A 23916-nucleotide genomic window follows, 5' to 3' on the forward strand; every position below is an offset into this window, starting at 1 on the left:
CATGGAAGAAATGTACACTTTTACCATATCTAAAGAATGTTGAAAGTGAAATAAAAGTCTTAGTCACTCCGTTGTGTCCAACTCTTTGTGACCCCATTGACTGTAGCCAGCCAGGCTCCTCTGTCCCTGGAATTCTCAAGGCAAGAATACTGGAGTGGGTTGCCATGCCCTTCTGCAGGGGGTCTTCCCCACTCAGGGACTGAACCTGGGTCTCATGTCTCCTGCGTTGGCAGGCGGGTTCTTTACCACTAGCGCCACCTGGGAAGCCTATATAACCTTAAGATTACACATTCTAACGCTACTCCTTTAAAATCATCAACCAGGCTTGGACAGACTAAGTTTAAATAGGCTAAAGTACAACACAGCAAATCTTCTATCTACTAGTTATACCCAATTAGAGGAGTTCTGTTAACTCTTAAGAATATTTGATTCTTTCACTTTTCTTTGGCTTCATTTTCCATGTCATTGATTATAAAATCCTTCGTTGTAAGGTTCCAAAAACAATTTGGATAAATGCAGAATAACACAAAATGCTTAAACTGACCAATTGATATAGTTCATCATATCTTAACAGTACATTAATGGTAAGATGCAGCATTATTTTACATACAACTAAGAAAAAACCACCAATTAATTGTAAGATGCCATTGACTGTGAGATCCATTTCCATTTCAGAAATGTTAAAATGTATTCAAATGTTTCTTTTTAAGTCAGACTTGATTAACTAAAATAGTGACATTTTAGAATTTCACTTGTAGTGTTATTTCCATGCTAGTACACTATCGGGCTATAACTTTATCAACCAGTAACTCTCAACAATGAAGTCTGGTTTCTAAGCCTTGTTCTTTCTTACTGACTTTACCCAGGTAAAACAAAGGATACAGCAAATCCAGGATTGGTTCTCAACATAGACGTTAATTCAAACTCTTTTCTAAAGGTGTGTGTACACTCAGTCGCTAAGTCGTATACAAGTCTTCTCTATCCCATGGATTGAAGCCTGCCAAAATCCTCTGTCCATGAGGTTTTCCAGGTAAGAATACTGGAGTAGATCGCCATTTCCTTCTCCAGGGGATCTTTCAGACCCAGGGTAACCCCTGTGTTCTGCATGCAGGTGGATTCTTTATAACTGAGCCACCTGGGAAGCCCCTTTCTGATTGTAGTTTATCATTTAATTGTAGATTGAGGTAGTTCATTCGATCAATATCAACTATGTAAATAACAATGATAAACAACTTCTTTCCAAAATTGAATTCTATTCTGAAATCTCTCTAGGGAGTCATGGATTATGTAAAAAGAAATCATTTGAAATAATAAACATAAACAAAGAAGAAACTATATAAACTCATCTAGGCTAAAGAAACAAACAGAAACATTTAGTACTAGATTAAAACATCTCCTGGACTGATTTAAAATTAAGATAAACACTAGGTTACCTTACTATCCAAAATGCTACATCTTTCCATTTTAGAATGCTATCCTCCTGGGTAACTTAAAATCTTCTAATAGCTAGCAGAATTTAAAAAACAACAGCAAAGACAGTGAAACAATTTTAATAAATTAACTCAATGTATAAAAAATATTCTTAGAATTTGTAGTCAATATAAAAGTAATGATATCAAGTGTATCACTTCATATCAGGGGTATGACTTACATTCGTAACACAACTCTCTCAGTTCCTACTATCCACATTTCAAGCGCGCAATAGCCCCCTATGGCTATCATATTGGGCAGGAGTCTTAGAGGACTTCAGAATCATCTAATCCTTAAACATCCTGAGTTTGAGAATTTCTTGTATGTTACATGCTGCTTCTAAGGTGCTTAGAGATCTGTGAAGCAGATTTCACTCTCGGTACTTTGTGATCCAAGGCTCGACAGCATCGAAAGTAGCAAGGGAGAAAGGCAATGGGACACACCCGGACGCCCAGGAACATGCCTTGGAAGATCTGGGCCGCTCCGGGCAATGCCCGGCGCAGAGACTGCGGACACAGCTTTGGAAGTTGCACTGGGAGACAACTCGGGGCTGCCTGGAACTGCGGGTCTTTTCCTATGACGCCCTGGCACACCAGAGCCGGACAAAGGGAAAGTGTCCTCCAAGCTGGACACAGGGTCGCGCTCCGCCGACAGAGGCGGGCCCAGGGGTGCAGAGCTGGCTGCCCGGGTCGCATTCGCCGGTCACCGAGAGGTGGGCGGCGGCCGGAGCCTCGAGAGGAACACCCAGATTAACCCTCCCAGGGGCGCGCTCACGACAGTGACGCCACCAGCGCGAGGGCGGCAGGGTGGGCGGAGAGGAGCGGCGCGCACCGCCCCTCCGAGGGCGGGACCGCGGTTTCGGAGGGCCGGGGCGGGGCGGGGTGCGCCGGGGAGTCGGGGCGCCAGGTGGTGGTTTAGATTAGTGCGCGGAGCTGCGGCGGCAGAGCAGGGCGCGGAGCTGCGCTGCCCGGAGCCCGGCGCCGAGGCTGCGGGAAGGCGGCGGGGCGGCGACGGAGACGGCGGCGCAGGCGCGCGGGGTCCGGCAGGCGGCCGCGAGGGGGTGGAGAGGCGAGCGGGAGCGCGGGGCCACGGCCGACCTGACCACTGAGTCCGGCCACTGCAGCGCCTGCATCCGCGAGCGCGCCCGGGCCAGCGCGCGAGGGAACGCGCGCGGGCGGGGGCGCGCAGGCCCTGCCCGCCCCTTCCGCCCCCACCCCCTCCGCCCCTTCCTCTCCCCACCTTTCTCTCCTCTTCTGCGCCCCCGCGCCGGGCGCCCACCCAGTCCTCCTCCTGCGGGAGCGCTGTCCGCTGCGGCGGCCGGAGCGGGCCGGGCCGGGGGATGGCGCTGCTGGACCTGGCCCTGGAGGGAATGGCCGTCTTCGGGTTCGTCCTCTTCTTGGTGCTGTGGCTGATGCATTTCATGGCCATCATCTACACGTGAGTGAGGGGCAGCTGGAGGAGCCCGTGGAGGGGTCCAGGCCTCGGGGACAGGCGAGGGTAGGAGGAATTTCGCTTTGGAGGAGATTGGGCTTGGATGGGGGTGGAGACAGCCAATTTTCAGACTCTTCCTTCCAGTCTCTCTAGCCTTGGATCAGCTGGGCCGGGGGGCTCATTGGAAGAGAGAAGTGACCAGTGAGGGGGTGGCTGGGCGGCAGGCGACTTCACAGCCAGGGGAAAGAGACTGTACTCTTTTTATGTGTAGGGCGGAAGGTTGCTTGCTTGGTTTGATTGTGCTCTGGATTCGTGTGGTTTTTCATCTGGGCCAAGATGTATGGTGTATTGTGGGTTTTTTTTCCCTCTCTCGACGGGGGCCACATTTCTATTATGATGATCGTTTCCACTCTTCTGGGAGCTGCACGCTGCCACCTGGAGACCTCCCTGTGGATTTTCTTCTTCCTGGATGAGCTTTCTGCCCTTAGATAGATGTGAAGCACCTGTCCATCTTGAAAACGTCCACCAAACCTCTGAACTGGTGTTGTAACCTTAAGTCATGTCAGCTTGTACATTTCAGTGTGGCTCCCCCCACCCCCCAATTCCTTATATTTTGTCTTGTTTAGATTGGGTCCCCCGCCCCCAGGCACATACCTTTTCATTAGATACCAGTCACTGAAAACACAGTAGTAAGCACGACAGAATTCCTGTCCTCATAGAGCTTACATTCCAGAAGGGAGAGACATAATTAAAATCCGAATAAGGTTATATCAGATAGTGATAAAGACTATGAAATAAAATAAAGTCGGGTAATGGGATGAGTATGACATAGGGTGTGTAGCTACTTTTGATATTTCAATTATTCGAATGTCTTTAAAATGGAAAAAGTCTTTGTAAGGAAATGAAAGAATTGACACAGCCCATTACTCTTGGATTCACTAGACTTTTAGCTGGAAGAAAAAAAAGATTGTGCATAGTGATCTTTACCACCATTTAGAATAGGGTATATGTTAGTAGAGAAGGGAGGACTTTAAGAAATTAATTGCTTTCAGTTTTTCTTTCCCTTTTCACTGCAGAAAAAGTGTACTTCTTCCTTTTAGAAATGCCGCATTTTATTAGTGTGGTGTGGCATTTCCTGGTAGTGGAGAAAGATGCTACTGATACATTGTAAAGGCATGCTGGTATTTCTTTGAAGATGAACGAAAAATGCTTCTTGAAGACTGTTGATTTTAGGTTTTGGAGTTTGTGAGCTGTAGGCAGTGAACATTCTGGACTTCATTTCAAATATATGAGTTCTTAAAAAGCAATTTTGTTACTTTATCTGGTCATAGAAATAAAACAGGCTTACTGTATAGGGAATTAGACTACAGAGAAGAAAGAACAAAGTTAAACAGACACACCAAAACTCCATTGCCTGTCAACCTTTTGTACTATCCTTCCAGTTATATTTCTGTAGGGGGAGGGAAAGGAAGAGAGGGAGGTCCGGAAGGAACGAGGAAGGGACCATACCATGATTGTTCTGTAACCAGCTTTAAAATTCATCTATTTAATAAATACTTTCTAGGAAGCTCTTTTGTACAAGGCACTGTTCTAGGTGCTGGAAATAAGATTGAAGAACAATATATCCAAGGCCCCTGCTCTCACGGAGCTTCCATGTAAAATGTCATGAGTAATTTTTTCGTCAGTAAATGTATGATCTCTCCATCGTTTTTAATAGATGCATGACATTTTTATTTATGAGGCACTAATCTGTGTTCATTATTATTATTGGTAGGCATTTAGGCTACTTTCAGTTTGTCACGATTACAAAGAACACTGTGATTAATGGCTTCCATCTTTAAGAGATGATTGGCAACCCACTCCAGTGTTCCTGCCTGGAGAACCCCAGGGACGGGGGAGCCTGGTGGGCTGCCGTCTATGGGGTCGCACAGAGTCGGACACGACTGAAGCGACTTAGCAGCAGCAGCAGCAGCTCCTTAGTTTACATTTTGAAAGAGGAATTATTGGACCAGAAGTGGTGCAGGTTTTAAACTTGGATACATATTACCCTACGGAAATGTTGTATCTATTCATAGTCCTGGTAACATTGTATGATGGTCCCCATTTCCCCTTACTAAGTATTAGGGTTTTTACTGTTCTCTGTTTTTTGTTTTCATTCCTTTAATTACTGGTTTCATCAAATGTTTTTCATCTATTTAATGCCAGTTACAGCTAGTTGTAAATTTCATATTAATAAATCTTTTGCTTGTGCAATCTATTGCTGTGCTAATCTTTTTCATAGGAAGATTGTTCTGTGATATGCTGCAGTTTTTGCCCAACTTGTTTTTTGTCTTTCAACTTTGTACATACATTTCACATGTAGAAAAGTGTGTGTGCCTGTGTGTTTTAGGTAGTCTTGTCTTTCCCCCCGCTGCCCCCCCCCCGGCCCCTGCCCCAACTGGTAAAATTTTTTATCTTTTCCATTTCCCCTAACTATTATATAATATCTCTTTTAGTATTTTGAGTTTTCTTTTTTTTTTTTTTAACACTTTACCCCTTATAAAGTGTACCAGTATCCACTGTTTTAGTGAAATATTATTACCTTAATTACAGTGTAATTTAGAGGCTGGCCCCTCCTTATTCTTTTGTAAATTTTTATGACTTTTTATACATTTTTACTTGAACTTTAGAACCCTTTCCCCTCCAGACTCTAAGTAATCTTGTATTTAAATTGGAATTGTTAAATTCATAGCCCAATTAGAAGAAAGTTGCCTTCTTTCAACATAGGGCTATGATGGAACACCTTCCTTCTGTGATGTGTGTGTGTATTTGTGCATGCTCAGTCCTGTCCGACTGTTTGTGACAGTTATGGACTGTAGCCCACCAGGCTCCTCTGTCCATGGAATTTTCCAGATGAGAATACTGGAGTGGGTTGCCAGTTCCTACTCGAGGGGAACCAACCGCCTGACCCAGGGATCGAACCCGTGTGTCTTGCGTCTCCTGCATTGACAGGCGGATTCTTTACCACTGCACCATCTAAAAGTCACACATTTAACACTAGTAAAGTAGCTTAATACTTCAAGTAACCATCTGAGAGTGTTTATACTCTTAGACTCTGACAACTCCAGAATTATTTTAAGTTATTTTGTATTTAATAATAAACTGAAAAAAAATTTTAAATACCTTTTTGTTTAAAACACTTTCAGTTTTTGAGAATAGCACAAACTTTAGTTACAATACGGTAGAGTCTTTGTATTTCTTTTTTAATGCTCCTCAAAGTTACCTTTTATATTGACAGTAGCAGGATCCAGAAAAGTCAAATGAAAATAGAACAAAGAAAATGCAATTAGTTTATAACAGATTGGTAGGAATCTTCAGAATATTTTTCTGAAATAGGTAAAAGAACATGAAGTAAACAATCAACAGCTTAATTCATGTATAAATTATATGCTGCCTTTTAGTTCCTTTCATCTTATCCCACCTTCAAAATTATTTACTGTTTGATTTGATTCCTTTCTTGCTGAAGTGAAGATGCTTCCCAGTTTGAGTTGTTTTCAAGCAGAGCACTAAGGGTTTGTCCTCTCCTCTTTCTACTGTGTTTAGTAAATTAGCAGGTTTGATAATCTCAACATTTTGATATTCTTAACTTTTTGACAAGCAAGGCTAAAGAATATTGGCAGTGATATTTTGGTTAAAATTTTATGCTAAGCATTCTATATTTTATTGAAGAATATATTTCCTGAACATGTGTCTGTATCCTCTCAAATTCCTTTTTGAATATGGTAAAGTATAAATAAATTAAAATAGCCAGATTTAATCAGTGCCCCTCCTAAAACCTTGTGCCTGAAACTGGTGGAAATGGAGCCTATTATCAAACCTTATATGGTTCCATATCTGGTTGTCAGATTAAGGAGCGTAATCTGTGAGCTACTAATGTTTAAAAATATTTAAGTAATACAAACATTGCAGTGAAATTGCTAAAAAACAATAGAACATTTAAAAAAAAACCCATGGTTATTTTTTTACAATTAAATACAGTGTATAATGGTATCTAGTTAATTTGGATCCAATGTTCTATTGTATTGTAGCTTATTAAAATGAGATTAAAAAGCTAAGTATTGGCCTGTATTTTTAAAATGGAGCGGAATATAATGAATACAGTGAACAATTGTTCAATGACATTTTTTGCTCTGATTTCATAAATATCTTATAAATTGTATAAGCTTACAGTTTTAAAAATTGAAGTGGTTTATAACTAGAGAACCATTATTTTCAATATTTTGAAACGTTCTCTGCTCACTGGTATCTTTAGCTACTGCTTTGCTCTTTTCCAGAATTAATATTGACTGATGCCTCATCATTTCACAACATATTTTAGATGGCAGACATTTGCGGAATTTTGCCTAAAATGTCTCTGCACGCACTCCCACTCCCCCCGCCCACCCCCCCCAACACACACATAACTTGTGGGATCCTAGTTTCCTGCCTAGGGATTGAACCCCAGGCCCATAACAGTAAAGGCTCTGGACCACCAGTGAATTCCCCTTAAAAGTTTAAAGAAAATATTTAGATTAGAGCATCTGAAATTCAAGAATTAAAAATTCTTATTTTGAAGATTGTTTCCTTTTTAAAAAAAAAAAAGAAACTAATGATTATATCCTCTGTAGGCATAGTTAAGTGATTTTTTATGGAATTTTTTGTCTTTTGTTGAGAGCTCGTGTGGTTTGATAACTGGAGGACAGTGGCTAATTCATACAAAAGTCTGGAACCAATGTTTTTTCTTCCCTCTTTAGCTATTAGGAACCATTCTGCTAGATAAGTTTCTAAGCAAGATACCTTGCTTTTTTCTCCTCTCATCTCCCCATCCTTCTTGCTCCTTGGACTTAATCATTTTTTCCCCTTTATGTGTGGTATCCTAATGTTTAGTTTAATTGACTGGAGGTGCCGTGGTACCGTGGCAATACTGCTTGTATCCATCCAATATTAACTGCCCTCTACTAAACGTTCTTTTCTTGAAGATTCTTTTATTCTCAAGTTAATTCTGCCTTTCCTAATTTTTCTAGTATAACAACTTTTAAACCTGCTGCACAATTTTTGAGAAGAGTTTAAGTACTCACTGTATCAGGATAACTGTGCTAAACTGCCTGTCAGAAAGTAATTATGTTTTTAATGTAAATTTTAGCATTTCAGATATTATTGTTAGATAATATGATTTTTTTTTCAAAATTTGGACTTAAATGTATGGTGTTCTGAGCCTTAGTAGAGTGTAAATCGAGGGGAGCTTATTTTCTGGGTTTAGTCCGGAGGATGCAGTTGGACTTTGAACAGATTTTGCTCAGTCAGGGCCATTGTTGCCCAAACCACTTTTGGGTGCATGAATCAGGTAGTTCAGGCCCTTGAACCTGAGCCTTGGGGAGATATGGAATTGGATGATATTGTGATAGCTTTAAAAAGCAAAATGGACATTAAAAAAAAAGCAAAATGGAAATTTACTATTTAGTGGCGGTTCTCTTAATTCATCATTCCTCCCTTTTCCTACCTACATCATTAGTTCAGTATATATTATCTCTACCCTAGATTATTGAACTATCTCTACTTGCTGGTATTTTTACCTAATGCTCTGCTTTTTATCGGAGAAGGCAATGGCACCCCACTCCAGTACTCTTGCCTGGAAAACCCCATGGATGGAGGAGCCTGGTGGGCTGCAGTCCATGGGGTCGCAAAGAGTCGGACACGACTGAGCGACTTCCCTTTAACTTTTCACTTTCACGCATTGGAGAAAGAAATGGCAACCCACTCCAGTGTTCTTGCCTGGAGAATCCTGGGGACAGGGGAGCCTGGTGGGCTGCCATCTGTGGGGTCGCACAGAGTAGGACACGACCGAAGCAACTTAGCAGCAGCAGTAGCTGCTGCTCTTTATCTACTTTGTATTTCTTATTGTAGCCTAATCTTTCTGGAGCAGCAATCTTGGATCATGTGCTTAAAATCTTACCAAGGTTCCCCACTGCCTTCAGGTTAAAATTCAAACTCCTTAACAAGACGTAATTCTTGGGGAGGTGAGCCATCTCCTGTGCCTGTTTCTCCAGCCACATTGAATTACTGGCATTTCTCTGAATGGGCAATGTAATTTTTTTAGAATTCTCTTTCTTTCCTTTTTTCCGTTTCTCTCCCTTCTTCCTTCCCTCCCTTCCTTTTTGTTTTACTAACTCCTCCTCGTTCAGCTTTAGCTCCTTACTGGGTTAGGCACCCCCTCTTATGTCCTTCCATAGTATCTTGAATTTACCTGTCTAAAAAACTGTGTGTTCTGTTGTCTTTTTCCCCACTTAAGATTATAAACTTTGGGGAGTGGGGAGATGTCTTATTTACTATTGTATCTTCAGTGCTACTCGGCAGCTGATCATTGCATGTCGAATGAATAATCTTTGATTTTTTTCCCCAGTAGTAATGGTGGGATTTTTGATCACTCATTAACTTAGTGTTATTTGGCCGTTGTGATTTCAGGTAGATTGACAGAACTTGGGGTGGATTCAGTGGCGGTGGCTTTTCATGAAATGAGTTGGACCAAATGGAATCTTTGTCTCACTATTTCCGATTGTGGGTTAAAATAGAAACAGTGCCTTATCAGTCACATGATCCTGATTGTGCTTAGTCGTATCCAACTCTTTGGGACCCCATGGACTGTAGCGCATCAGTCCTCTCTGTCCATGGGATTCCCCAGGCAAGAAAAACAGAGTGGGTTGTCATTCCCTTCTCCAGGAGATCCTCTCAACCCAGGGATCAAACCCAGGTCTCTTGCATTACAGGCTGATTCTTTACCATCTGAGTCACCAGGGAAGCCCAATCACATGTTCACCTACAAATTACTTGTTAGATCTGAATATCCCCCCAGGGTTTTCCAAAGGGAATACCTGTCATGCCTTCAGTAATCTGTACACTGGGATCTACCCTTCGGGAAATGCAAAGCTACTTGTTTCTGTTAGCAAAATACGTTGCTGGGTTAGTGGGTTTTGGGCGGGAGGGAGAGGGAACAAAATTAACAAAGGTCTCCTCGTTTTTTCCGGTGAGGGAATATTTTGTGTTCTGTAGTGTACAAGTCCGTTGTCCAATGGAAATAGTTTGTGTTTTCCTGTAAAGGTAACTCACTGACGGGTTGTTCTGTGTTCTCTGGGGGATCTTCTGTCTGCAGAATTAATGTTGAACCAGAAGGTGTGTTTTGTGATGTGGTGTGCTTTGCTAATGAAGCCCATTTTGCTGCAGTACCATTTTTGAAGATAAATGCTATATGGAGGTAACATTAATCATGACACTTACTGATCATAGACATGGTAACAACCTTCTAGAGCACATTCATAGCTAAAAACAGCAACAAAAGAAGCCTTTTATCATTTGGAATTGCTGGGATGGACTATATGAAGTATAGGATCTGCTGATCAAGCAATCACCTTAATTTTACATGATATATTAACAAGCTTGATGGCATGGAGCAAAGGAGAAAATTCCCAGTGTCAGATAAATCGCTTCAACTGATTCGCACAGCAGAGCTATAAAAACAGCACAGTCTGGGGCTGTTAAGCAAGGTGAACTTTGCCCTCAAGGAATCTATCTTCCCCTTAGAAGCTTTGAGGGAAATTCTTGTGCCTCACGTCTGCTGTAGCGCTGTCTTAAGGTTGCTGCACAGGAGACGCAGGTTCTGTCCCTGGGTGGGGAAGATCCCCTGGAGGAGGAAATGGCAACCCACTCCAGTATTCTTGCCTGGGAAATCCCATGGGCAGCAGCAGCCAGGGGCTGATAATAGGGGATGAGCACAGCCCAGCCTTTCTCCCAGAAGTCTCCCTTCATCCCAGGCCCCTCTCCTGCTCAAAACTCAATTTGAATACAAAATCGTAAAATAAATTATTTTTAAATGATACCAACCATTAAACAAACTGTTGAGGAGGGGCTGAAAGGGGACTAAAAGATTCAAAGGATAAAACAGTAAGCTAAAATGATGGAAAGGACAGTAACAATTTTAGAGACTGAGATGTTAGGGAATGAAAATCAACAAGGAAAAACACTGCCATCCCATCAGTTCACAAGTCTTGTGCAGAGAGGCGATTAAGATTCATCAAGCCAAAGCATCCATAAAGTCCAGAAGAATGTTCCCGAATACTCCTTACCATCCGTTGGAGTTCTTTGAAGTGTTCTCTGAAGAGATGTCCTTTTAGCTCACAATAGAAAGCAAGACCCTGCGGGCCTCTCTCTGCCTGTGATTCATCTCCCCTGACCTTTTAGACTGAAGTAACTGGTACTCTGAGAGGCACCCCAGATGGTACCTGCCCTTCTGTTCCCTGGCCTTGCAGCTGCTGCCCTGCAGCAGCTTGCTGTGAGTACCCTACTCCCTGACCTTGACAGTGACAGGCCTTAATTACATGAATTCAAATTTTTTTTTTTCTTTTTGATGGAGGAGTGACTCCAGCTCTCAATTTAAAATGTCACTTAGAAATAATGCCTTGGGAAAATGACACGTGTTGAAAATTTACCATACTTTCCTGTCTTCCCCCGTGGCTCCCTTAGTTTTGAGATTATTTTGTTCTTCAAAAAGAAGCCATTCAAACCATTGACTAGCATATTCATGGTCTATCCCTTTCTCTTTCTTAATGTGTTCCTGAAAATGTAATATCAGATGTCTAACAATTAAATGGACAGGTGTTAGGAGGGGAGTTAGGAGGGGTGTTAGGAGAGAGTTTCTCTTGAAACTCTCTCTGTTTCAAGAGAACTTAAGATTAGTATTAAAATCCCAGATTCTGGATCTGGTGCCTAGGATCTGCTGCCACTGATGAGAACTTTCCAGGTATTAGAAGCTGTGGGGAGGGGCGTTTTCTCCCCAGGAGGAAGGCTGCATTGTCATCTTTGTTTTGGGGACTGTGTTAGGTGTAGAGATTGAATGGCCAGCCAAACAGAATAGACTCCTTTGGAATGCCTCAAAATATCTCCATGATAGAAGGTGGTATTGATTGGATTATATCGGAGAAGGCAATGGCACCCCACTCCAGTACTCTTGCCTGGAAAATCCTTGGACGGAGGAGCCTGGTAGGCTGCAGCCCATGGGGTCACTAAGAGTTGGACACACCTGAGCGACTTCACTTTCACTTTTCACTTTCATGCATTGGAGAAGGAAATGGTAACCCACTCCAGTGTTCTTGCTTGGAGAATCCCAGGGATGGGGGAGCCTGGTGGGCTGCCGTCTATGGCGTCGCACAGAGTCGGACACGACTGAAGCGACTTAGCAGCAGCAGCAGCAGCAGCAGCAGTCACTTTGTGCCTTGTACCTGCTGCACTGTGGAAAAATTATCATGCCTCCGCCTCTCAGTTCTGAGGGTGACAGTCTCTTCATCCAGCAGAGCCAAGGGAAGGGGGATTCTTGTGACTGTAGAATCCAAATTCTGAGCCAGGCTCTGAGTGCAGAGAAATTTCGAGAAGCCAGCACCTCTGCCCAGCTGAGAACCCTTTTAATAGTCTTAAAGGGGAGCTCGGCTAAGAAAACAGTAACAGGTAATTTTTAGGCAATAATAATATGTGTCACGTAAAGTCTCTCAATCTCACACTTGCATTGTTTCTACACTTTTGGATTATACCCATAGAACTTTAAATTCGTTCCTAAATTTTGAGTGTAATTTTAACCTTGAATATAATTTTAACTTAAATATGGTATATATTAATACTTTGCACTAAATGTTTTATCCCATGTTTTGATTTATTCTGTTTTAACCATGATTTGAGACTTTTAATGATTCCCTTTCCCCCTTTTAGTGATTCCCTGGTGGCTCAGATGGTAAAGCTTCTGCCTTCTGTGTGGGAGACCTGGGTTCAATCCCTGGGTTGGGAAGATCCCCTGGAGAAGGAAATGGCAACCCACTCCAGTACCCTTGCTTGGAAAATTCCATGGACTGAGGAGCCTGGTAGGCTACAGTCCATGAGGTCGCAAAGAGTTGGACATGACTAAGCGACTTCACTTTCCCCCTTTAGTCTTTTTTTTTTTTTTGCATTTTCAAAAATATTTTTACACTTAAAAAAAAATCATTAATTTATTTTTAGCTGTGCCAGGTCTTCATTCCTACACAGGGTTTTCTCTAGTTGTCACAAGTGGGGGCTGGCCTCCAGTCACGGTCTGGGCTTCTTGTTGTGGTGGTCTCTCTTGTTGCAGAGCATGGGCTCTAGAGCGCTCAGGCTTCAGTAGTTGTGGCTCCTGGACTCTAGTTGCAGCTTCCAGGCTCTAAGCGTAGGCTCCATAGTTGTGGTGCGTGCATGGACTTAGTTGCTCTGTAGCCCGTGGGATCTTCCCAAATTAGGGATCAAACCCGTGTCTCCTACATCGGCAGGTGGATTTTTTACCACTGAGGTGCCAGGGAAGCCCCCGCCCCCTACCTTTTAATTTTCCTTGGTACGTAAGAGTTGACTTTATCTCTAAAAAGAAAAATCAACATAATGGATTACTCCTTAAACATATATGAAATAACTTTTAAGTCTATGAATTTCCAGTCCTTTTTGGTTATATACATTGCATCAATGTTTGATCTCTCAAAACCTCTAATCAGAACTATGAAATTTCAGAGGAGTTACATTTAGTGGAAAAATGTTCTTTTTGAAAAGTTGCTAGTAATAGCTATCACTGAATGTTTACTTTGTGGCTTAATCTCATCTATTTCTCATAACTGCTTTATGAAATAAGTGAGTACTCTTACCCACACTTTAAAAAACAAGAGCAACTTGAGATAAAGAAATGCCTTGCCCAGGGATACACAGTTAGTTAGCTGTGAAGCTGGTACAGAAATCTAGACAGCCTCCCTCCAGCCACGGCTCTTAAACTTCACTGTGACCTGCCTAGTGGACTCAGTGGTAAAGAATCTGCCTGCCAGTGCAGGAGATGCGGGTTTGATCTGTGGGTCAGGGGAAGATCCCCTGGGGAAGGGAATGGCCACCACTCCAGTATTCTTGCCTGGAAAATTCCATGGAGGGAGGAGCCTAGTGGGCTACAGTCCACAGGGTCGCAGAGAGTCAGACAGGATTAAGTACACATGCACTCACTACTTAAACCAATATGCTGTATATACTGCGGGTGGTAACCTAAAAAGTAACCCCGGAAGTAATCCATTGGGATAGAATGTCTGTATGGAAATTTCTCCAGTTGCTCTGAATCTTAAGTTTTTGATAACTAGCAACATTTAAATCACTATGGAGACAGCCCCATTCTTTCTCTCTTTTCCAGCCCTTCTCCAACTTGTACGGCTCCTTGGAGCCTTCTTGTTTTTCATCCGTCCTGTAATAGCTGATCTTTCTGAGAGTTTCCATCTCTGCCATCTTCTGTTCTTACAGTAATCAGACTTCCTAGGCCCATGGGTCTCAACTTTGCACATTGGAGTCACTGGGGAAGATTTAAAAAAACAAAACAAAAAACACATGCTGCTGCCTTGGCCTCAACTCAAGCTTACGTACACACACACACACCCCCCAGGTGATTTTCTTCTACAGCCAAGGCTGAGAACAGTTGCCCTAGGCTGTTCACCCTTGTGCTACTTGGCTTCACTGAATTCTCCACTCCAATTCACTTCCTCATCTTGCCCTTGCCTTCCCTTGGATCAGTCTGCCCAGTTATCCCGAATCTATCTCAATTTATAGCTTCTCCATTTTCAGAATCCTGAAAATGGATATAAGCATGCAGTCAAATGGACTGAACTACTACACATTCATGGGCTCAGATCTCACCCTGGAGCCGGTGCTGGCATCTGACAATACTTTGTTTCCATTTTTAGCTCTGACACCCGTGACTGGCAGCACCTCTTCTAAATCTTCACCATCTTACCCTCATCCTTGCTACATTACCTTGACTCCTGCTTCACACTGTGGATCTTCTCAGGCCATTCCTTAGTTTTTATTTCCTCTCTGTTTACCTTTTGACTAGCTCTTTCCGCTAACCGTTTATACTCAAGTTTTAAAAATTAAAAATAAGTAAAAATTAAACTGAAAAACTCTCCTCCACCTGGTTGCTAACTTTGGCCTTTTTTCACTGTCAGATTTCAGGAGAAACTAGTGTTTATTCACTGTTATCACCACTCACCTCTCATTCATTTGCTTCTCAGCCGTTTTTATTGATCTGCCCCTTGCCCAGAGGACTCTGAGGTCACCAGTGTTCACACATTCTAGTGACATTTCAGTTCGTACCTTGTCCTCTCTGCAGCGTTCAATGTTATTCTTTCTTGAACCCATTCAAAAAGAAAACAGCCTAGCCTAACAAACCCTTCTGTGGCTTCACTTTCTTCCTGGCTCTTTCCACTCTTGGTCTTCTTCAGGCATTACCAGTTATGTAAATATTAATTATATTGATATGCAACCAACTGCTAATGGCATGCCCCACCTAGGAGAGCATACTAAACCGTGGATGGCTCGCATGTTTTTCTCTCTAGACTAACTATTTCTTCCAACTGTATTTAGCCAGCCACTTTTCACTCTTGATTTATTTAACTTAAAAAAATGCATAGAATGTCAATTTGTCTATAACTGAGTCACTTTGCTATAAAGCAGAGATTGGTACAACATTGTAAATCAACTATACTTCAATTAAAACATAAAATTGAAAAATTTTGAGAACACACTATGTATCATTGTTTTGTTGGATCCTGGAGACTTAACAGCCTACTATAGTGTCTTCAGGTGCCAGATTCAGAAGAGTGCATCCTACGGGACTCCATTTAGATAGATTTTGAAGCCAGCAAAATTAGTCTCTGGTACTTGAAGTCAGAATAGTGGTTACCTTGAGGAGAGGGTAGTTAGTAGAAGGGGACATGCACAGGTTTCTGGGGTTCTGGTAAGACTCTGTTTCTTGATCTGGCTACTGTTTCCATGGGTGTTTCACTTTGAGAAAATTCAGTGAGCTGTGTACTTTTATGTAACTTTATGTGTTATGTAGCAAAAAAAATAGTACTCCCTGCCTCCCCTACAAAAGCATCAAGGTTGCAAGCCAAATGCATGAGGGGAAGGTAGAAGTGGATTCCCAGGATGACAGCTGAAACTGAAAAAGGATCCCAGGATCCTGGAAGGAAGCAAATCACTTGATCAGGCTAAGGGTGGAAACCCGCACCCACAGGAAATCTTGTGCAGGGTATGGGGGCTGTAAGCTCACGTTCATGCCGTCTAGGTAACGCAGAAACCCTGGCCTGAGATCCTTAAAAACTGCTTTGAAACCAGGAAACCTTGCAGGGCTCTGTCAAAGCCACTTGTGAAACTGGCCCCCTTGGGGGATTCCACCATTCAGGCCACTTTTGAGACTCCAGGTAAATGGGCTGTTGTTTATAATTTGAAAAGCACAGGTTGGCTTCCAACACACCGGCCATGGCCAAGGCTAAGGTACCCATCAGCATCATTTCTGTGAGTAGAAGAGGCTTCTGTATGTGGGCACCTCCCCCATTAAATCCCAGTTCCTTGACAGTATGGAGTGTGCCTTAGGCTTTCCTGGTGGATCAGAGGGTTAAGAATCTGCCTGCAGTGCAGGATACCTGGGTTTGATCCCTGGGTCAGGAAGATCCCCTGGAGAAGGGAATGGCTACCCACTCCAGTGTTCTTGCCTGGAGAATTCCGTGGACAGAGGAGCCTGGTGGGCTACAGTCCATGGGGTCTCAAAGAGTCGGACACAACTCAGCGACTAACACTTCTTTTCTCATCATGTTATATCACCAGTGCATAGGATAATGCCTGGAGTCAAAAGAGATTATTCAGTAAGGGAATGCTTAGTAGTCACAGAGCACCACTGTGCGCACAGCAGAGCTATGTGATTGCATGTGTGTGTTGAATTACCTAAGTCAAAACAGTGCTCTCCAGAGTAGTAGTCTGGTATCCTAGCTGGCATACTGCAAGATGATCCCTTAGGGTGGGGAAAGAAAATTGTGAGGAGGGGAGAAGGGAGGGAGAGGGCTAGATACATACATAGATATTGGGAGGAGGCACAAATTAGAATTTTTTAAAGGCCCTGTAATATAGTTGGACTTATAATAATCTTGAGTAGAAATTTCAGACATGGTACTTATCAGCAATTCACTTCACCATAAACCTAGAGAAAGCTTCATGGTGGTTTGGCAGGTCAGTCTATCTTTGATAAAATGCAGCATTCTTGATATGAAAGGATAGGAGGTATATCTATATTAGCATTATGTAAATATATTAGCATTAGGAAGATGTCTTAATGAAGACAAAGAGGAAAAAGGGAAAAATAGAGTCAACACTAGACTATTTAGCAGTTTAAATTATTGTTGTTTTTAATCTAAAGCCTCCCCAAATGCAGTGTGTTAGTGGGCTAGGTTTCTCTGTAATTTGCCATCACCTTATATGGAGGTTTTGTTAGTTTAATAGCACTTAGTGATCATACTTTCCTGGTGGCTCGGATGGTAAAGCGTCTACCTATAATGCGAGAGACCCAGGTTCAATCCCTGGGTTGGGAAGATCCTCTGGAGAAGGAAATGGCAACCCACTCCAGTACTCTTGCCTGGAAAATCCCATGGACAGAGGAGCGTGGTGGGCTACAGTTCATGGGGTCGCAAAGAGTCAGCACGACTGAGTGACTTCACTTTCACTTTCAATGATCATACAGTATAATTAATAGATAGCAGCTACTGGGATTTTAGACTTCTTACTCTATCATCCATGTCTCAAACCCTTTCATGATTTCATTTTCTTGGCCTCTTATTCTCTCTGTGCAGTAATCTGGATAATGTCTTCAAATCTGATTCCAGTTCTCCAGTTGCTTTTTGAACTGTGTATGTGCAACTTCTACATGACCTATCTATCAAGTTTTTGGTGTCAGTGACCACCATTTTCATTTCTAGATGTTATGTGGTTCTTTTCATGTATTCATGGTCACATATGATGGTCTCTCATTCCATCTCTTGGGTTTTGTTCAAGCAACACCTGCAGTTTGTGTTCTGGGTTCTGGGTCCCAAGATCCACATAGTTAGGTGTTTTCCAGAAAGACTTTTTGTTTTTATTCCATTTTATTTTGGACTGAATCCAATGTAGGCAGCATCCCTATCCTTCCTCTGTGGGCCAGGAGTTTTCTACTTTGCCTTTCAAAGATTCCGTATTTCTACAAGATTCTTGGAACAGATTTCAGTCATTCCTGTTTCAGGCTTGTCATCGTCTCTAGGTAACTAGAGACCAGCAGATGGTCCCAGTGTAAGTATTGTATCCAGCACTCATTTACTCAGAGGTTTCTCTTCATTTCTGACCTGAGACGTTTTCCTTTTTATCATAACAGGATATCTAAAAACATGCTTTTGCATGTGTGCTAAGTCATGCTAAGTTGCTTCAGCCGTGCCTGACTCTTTGTGACGCTATGGACCATACGTAGCCTGACATGGGGTTTTCCAGGCAAGAATACTGGAGTGGGTTGCCATGCCCTCCTCCAGGGGATCTTCCTGACCCAGGGATCTAACTGGCGTCTCTTACATCTCCTGCATTGGCAGGGGACTTCTTTACCACTAGCACCACCTGGGAAGCCCCTAAAACATGCTTTTAGGGTTCTTGTTTTAAGAAAGCATAGAGAAAATTATAAATACTATATAAGATTTTCATCTGTGTATGTTTTGGCTTAGTATGCATTTTTGAAAAATCTCTGAGAAGATAAGAAACTAATAATGCTGTGGAGGTAGTGATGAGAACAAGACTGATGGGGAACAGAGATGACAGGGAGACTTCTTTATATGAATGTCTTAGTATTTTTAGTGATTTGAACCATGTGGATATATTACTGTTTCAACCAATTAAACATAAACTTTTCCCCCTGGCCATCTAGATATTCTCTACAGGGTGGGTTTCTCCAGACATCTAGTCTACTATTTTGTTAGCAACGGAATAGTGATCATATTTGTGGTTATATAAATTTTAGATCATCCAGCCCTCTGGCTGAACTCTATAGATCAATATTTGCCAAACTGGTCTGTGGCAAAGGATCAGTTCTTTTCAAGTTTTCCAATCTGTCATGGACTGAAACTTTGGTAAACTGCAGTAAAAATAAATGACTGATCATATGCTTGGATGGCATGGCAATGTCAAACTGCTAGAAAAGTTTCTAAATACTTTCTCTCCATTTCATCACCAGCCAGTATAAAGCAACTTGTGGACTGCTGCCATGCAGAGCATCACTGCTGTGGATGGTTCTCGTTACTTTCTGGCATTTGGCGTTGTGGATCAGAAACCAAGACCACGCTGCTCTTTAAAATTTTTTGTGTTGCTTTATTTTCCATTGTAGGTAGTAGCCTGCTTTTCTTTCCACAAAGATACATTATGGTCTTATCTGAAACGTGAGATATTTGCTGCAGCACATCTCTGCCTTAATTGGGGGAGTGAGCCTGTGACTAACCGCTATAGACTGTTGGTACTAGTGAACGTCCAGAATCACCCATAGATGAATAGTATATTTCATCTAACCTGAGATGCATTGATATGGGCATCTTCTTGATCTTCCAGAAGGGATGGTTTCCATGCTGCTAAGTCTGGGCTGCCATCTGGCTGGCAGCGATTGTAAGATGCCGTTGATTTCAGAGATGTTAAAATGTGGAAGAATGTGTCTTAAAATACCCTGCAGATGGCCCTGTGATTGTTCCAGTGTCTAATTACTGTTGAGTGCTTGGAGACTTGCATAGGAGAAGGAGGGAAGACACCTTTGGTGACTTCCTTTAGAAACTTCAACACTCTGCTGAAACACTCTTCATTGTGACACACACCTGACCTGAACTGGGACACAGTCTCTCTTCCCTAATTAGCAAAGCTTCCCTCTTAGGAGTGCTGTGCTACGCCACCCTTTGGGCTGGAGCAGCTCTGAGAACCTTGGTCAGCTTATCTGGGAATCAGTGGCACTGGTTTATCTTTCAGTGTCTTAACAGACATTTCCCTCATCATTGAGGTTCCCCCCCGCCTTACCTTCAGCTTCCCTCCATTCCATCACTACCGTTCTGAGCTTGTGAACATTGGGGGTTCTGCTAGGTATCCCATCTCCTTGTTTCCCATGCACGCTGGCTTGGTAGTTCTTTCAGTTAGTTGTCGTGTGGGCTGTTACAGAAATTTCTCAAATTTTTCTGGTTACACTTCCATGTTTTTCTGGTGAAGATAGGGATTTTTCCTTCTGCTCTTTTTATAGTTCTTTGGCCACCTTGATGGTGATTTGGGAGGAAAGGCAGTTAATGTGTGGGCTAATAACACCGTCATTCATTCCTTCACTGAGTATTTACTGAGTGCTTGCTCCAGGGCTGGCATAGTTCTGGCATCTGAGAATACAGCAAAAAGCAACAGTCTTAAGTTCTAGCCTTCATTGGGACATTTACTCTGCTTCCTTCAGGTTTTCCTCACTGGAACCTTACCTTGTTCTATTGATACTTTCTTTCATTTCCAGAGACCCCTTTAAAAAGCTGCCAATGAATTTTTTTTTTAATTTAGAATTCAGTAATTTATTGGTAGCTTGATACATATTTTATATAGATTTGGCACTAAGATATTCTCTAGAAATGTATGTTAATATATGTATCATTTGCTTTTTAGCCGATTACACCTCAACAAGAAGGCGACAGACAAACAGCCATATAGCAAGCTGCCAGGGGTGTCTCTTCTGAAACCGCTGAAAGGGGTAGATCCTAACCTCATCAACAACTTGGAAACATTCTTTGAATTGGATTATCCCAAGGTAAGTACAGTGTTGTACTCACAGGAATGGACTGAACCATACCTTTTTTTTTTTTAACGTATAGTAAACACAGAGGAATTTTGACATGGTATCAGGTGGAGTTATTAAAAATTTATAATGGTATTGGCTTCATCAAATTTATGCTTTAGCAGTATTAATAGTAGTGGTAATAGTAATAAAAGTAGTAGTTGTCACAGGACAGAAATGGGGTTGAGGAAGGGGTATTAATTCCTTTTCTAACTACCCATATGTCGATCTGAATTGAAAGTGAAAGTGTTAGTTGCTCAATCTTGTCCGACTCTTTGCGGCCCCATGGGCTGTAGCCCACCAGGCTCCTCTGTCCATGGAATTCTCCAGGCAAGAATGCTGGGGTGGGTTGCTATTCCCTTCTCCAGGAGACCTTCCCAACCCAAGGATCAAACCTGAGTCTCCTGCATTGCAGGCAGAGTCTTTACCATCTGAGCCACAGGGAATCCCCCTGATCTGAAGAATTAGAAATCCCTGAGGAAAGCTCCTGGAACTCAGGCATTGTTAAGTGCCTAGTAGTTTGAGTGTAAAAATCTTACTTCATGAGAGTTGCAGTGAAAATGAAAAAGGATATGCATTTATCCTTGTGGAATGTAATCTCACATTTCAATTTTTTAACTATCATCCAACCCTTTCCCCTTTCTGTATTCAACCACTCTTGAAACTTAGTTACGAAATTTTTATGTTGCCACTCTTGTAAGATAATAGTCATGACATTTAAATAGTTTCCGAAGTTAGCTGTGGGTTTAAAGAGTTTCTTAGAATAACCCCAGGAACATATGTATCCATTAATTATGAACATGTGGGATGAATCAATAATCAATTTATTCTTCTGAATGAGGTTTTTGGTTTTTTTAGATACAATTTGGAGTTATCTCCAGAGCTCGAGTTTTTCACTTTTCCACTTAGTTATGTCATTAAGGCATTTATGTGGTTAAGGAGAAAATTGTTTGGACACATTACAAAAATGCATAATATTATATGCAAGAGATTGTTTTTATTCTTTTTCAGTTCACAATTTATTTTCTAACTATAAAAGAATTGTTGTGTAAGTAGAACATTTAGAAAACAGAGCAAAAGTGCAGAGTACCTGCACTCTAAAGGAAAATGTTGATCTCGCAGCATTTTATTTGCTTTTAAAAGACCAAGCGCAGTGGCAAATATTCTACAAGAGACAAATTAAACCACTGAAATTGCACAAATCTGAGTGTGAAGCATGAGTTGTTTGTGTCATCAAGGAGGCATGTAGTCATGAAATGAACATTTGTGTAACTGCCAAGCCCAGCAGACTTTAATATTCTCTATTTGTCAAATGTAAACATTGTTTTCCAAAAGTACAGAAATATTTTTGTTCTAGATATGACTCTTTTTCTCTGTTAGTTTGATGTGGAACCTTCTAGGCCGTTTGGAAATATATGTGTGGCTTCCCAGGTGGCACTAGTGATAAAAACCCACTTGCCAATGCAGGAGAGGCAAGAAATGCAGGTTCGATTCCTGGGTGGGGAAGATCCCCTGGAGGAGGGCATGGCAACCCAGTCTAGTATTCTTGCCTGGAGAATCCCATGGACAGAAGAGCCTGGTGGGCTACAGTCCATGGGGTCACAAAGAGTTGGACACGACTGAAGCCACTGAGCACACATGCACACACGCACACGCGCACACACACACACACACACACACACACACAAGCTTATATATAAAACATGAAATTCTAAAATTTTGTTTAGTTTTAGACATATGCAAAAAGGTTAACTACTGATACTTGTTCTGAATTTCTAGGTTTAAAGTTTGGTGAGACTGTTATTATACTAAGTGTCCTAAAAGATATCTGTGCTTTAAATATCTTATAACTCTACCTTATATTGATATTTATTCCTTGGGAAAATTTTTCTTAGAAAAATATAATAATAAAAAATAAATAAAACTAATTTTTCACAAAATCGATTACTTATTTGGCATCAGTATAAAAGAAGGCATTTAGAGAGAAGTTCGGCCATATCAGGAAGATGCAATAATCTGCATCTCAAGTGGCCTCATGGCTTTATTTTAGTAAATTCTGGCCATATGAAGAATTTTAAAATTAATGATCAGAGTTATTAACAGATTGAGGTTATGGTAATTGTGATTTTCATTTCTTTTTTGCAGATAGGAGATGGGTTTACAGTGTTGAAAGTCTGGTACCATACTTGGATTCTTTATTGTCAATGATGACAATAAAAAATTTTAAAAGATTGAGAATAGGTTCAATTATTGAAAGATCAGCATAATATGTGTGATAAAACTATTAAATCTGAATTTATTTTACCAGATAAATTTGAAAAATTGTATAAACTATATAGTCTTTGAAAGTAAGTAAGTTGTAATAATAACTTGTCAAAACTTTGAATTCAGAGCAATTTACTTACAAGGAATCTTCCCTTCACTCAAAGGAAGCATCTATCTTTCACTCAAAACTTACCCTAGGACAAATGTTTTAACAAATAGTTCATTATTTATTCAGTGGCAGAGACTGTTCTAGACATTTGTGGTCTAAGTCCATCCTGTAACAGAACTTATATTCTGCTGTAATCTAAATATCATCATAACATTTTTCTTTAAGCATGTGTAGTTATTTATAAATGGTTCAAGATATTCCTACTTGATATGCAATATAATTGATTAATATGTGTTAAAATATTTTTCTACTTTAAGAAAATATTTTATGTGGTTTACTACAGTACAGAGTTTTTAGTCCTAATATCTACAGGACTGACTCAATGAGGAGACTTTTCTAATATTCATTTATGTATCTAAATTGAGTATCATTTATACATCTAAATTTATTCATGGGAGTAACATTTATGATTATTGCAGTTTCAGATATTTCATTCTTAAATACCAAAGGACCAAATTGCAGTTTACAGATTGTCTGTACCTCTTTTGGACGTAACCTTTCAGTCATTTCACTGTTTGAAAAGCAAAAGGGAAATTTAGTTTTGCTATTTGTATAGAAAGCGTACTAAGATGAGGCCAACCTCATCTACAATATTCTGGGAATATTTCTAGATTTTACATATTTATTACTGTGCCCATTTATAGTGGAATTTACTATACCTTGTGTTTCTTTCAGATTTATAAAATAAATGTTTTCTTAAAATATTTTTAAAGTATAATATTTTCAATAAAAGCTTTATTTTTGACCATGCATTTATGTTCTTTTGATAGTATAAACATATCTGAAAAATTATTCTTGTGTCAGTTAAGAAAACTTTTAACCAACTTACTATCTTGTGTTTACCAGTTGCAGTGTAGTTGGCATGATTTAACTA

The 23916-nt window shown here is 41.2% G+C and overlaps 1 protein-coding gene across 1 annotated transcript in view; it reads left to right on the top strand.

Moving 5' to 3' along the window:
• Positions 1–2391: 2391 nt before the first annotated feature.
• Positions 2392–23916, top strand: part of UGCG (UDP-glucose ceramide glucosyltransferase) — a 38521-nt gene continuing 16996 nt past the window's right edge. The window contains exons 1-2 of the mRNA XM_086315965.1: positions 2392–2907; positions 20440–20581. Coding sequence (XP_086172091.1) covers positions 2810–2907; positions 20440–20581 — 240 coding nt within the window. The 5' untranslated portion in view covers positions 2392–2809. The remainder of the gene's footprint in view (positions 2908–20439; positions 20582–23916) is intronic.

The sequence above is a fragment of the Bos grunniens genome, chromosome 8 (genome assembly GCF_055505025.1).
Source record: "Bos grunniens cultivar Pamir isolate PY7600 chromosome 8, Bosgru_T2T1.0, whole genome shotgun sequence".
Lineage (NCBI taxonomy): Eukaryota > Metazoa > Chordata > Mammalia > Artiodactyla > Bovidae > Bos > Bos grunniens.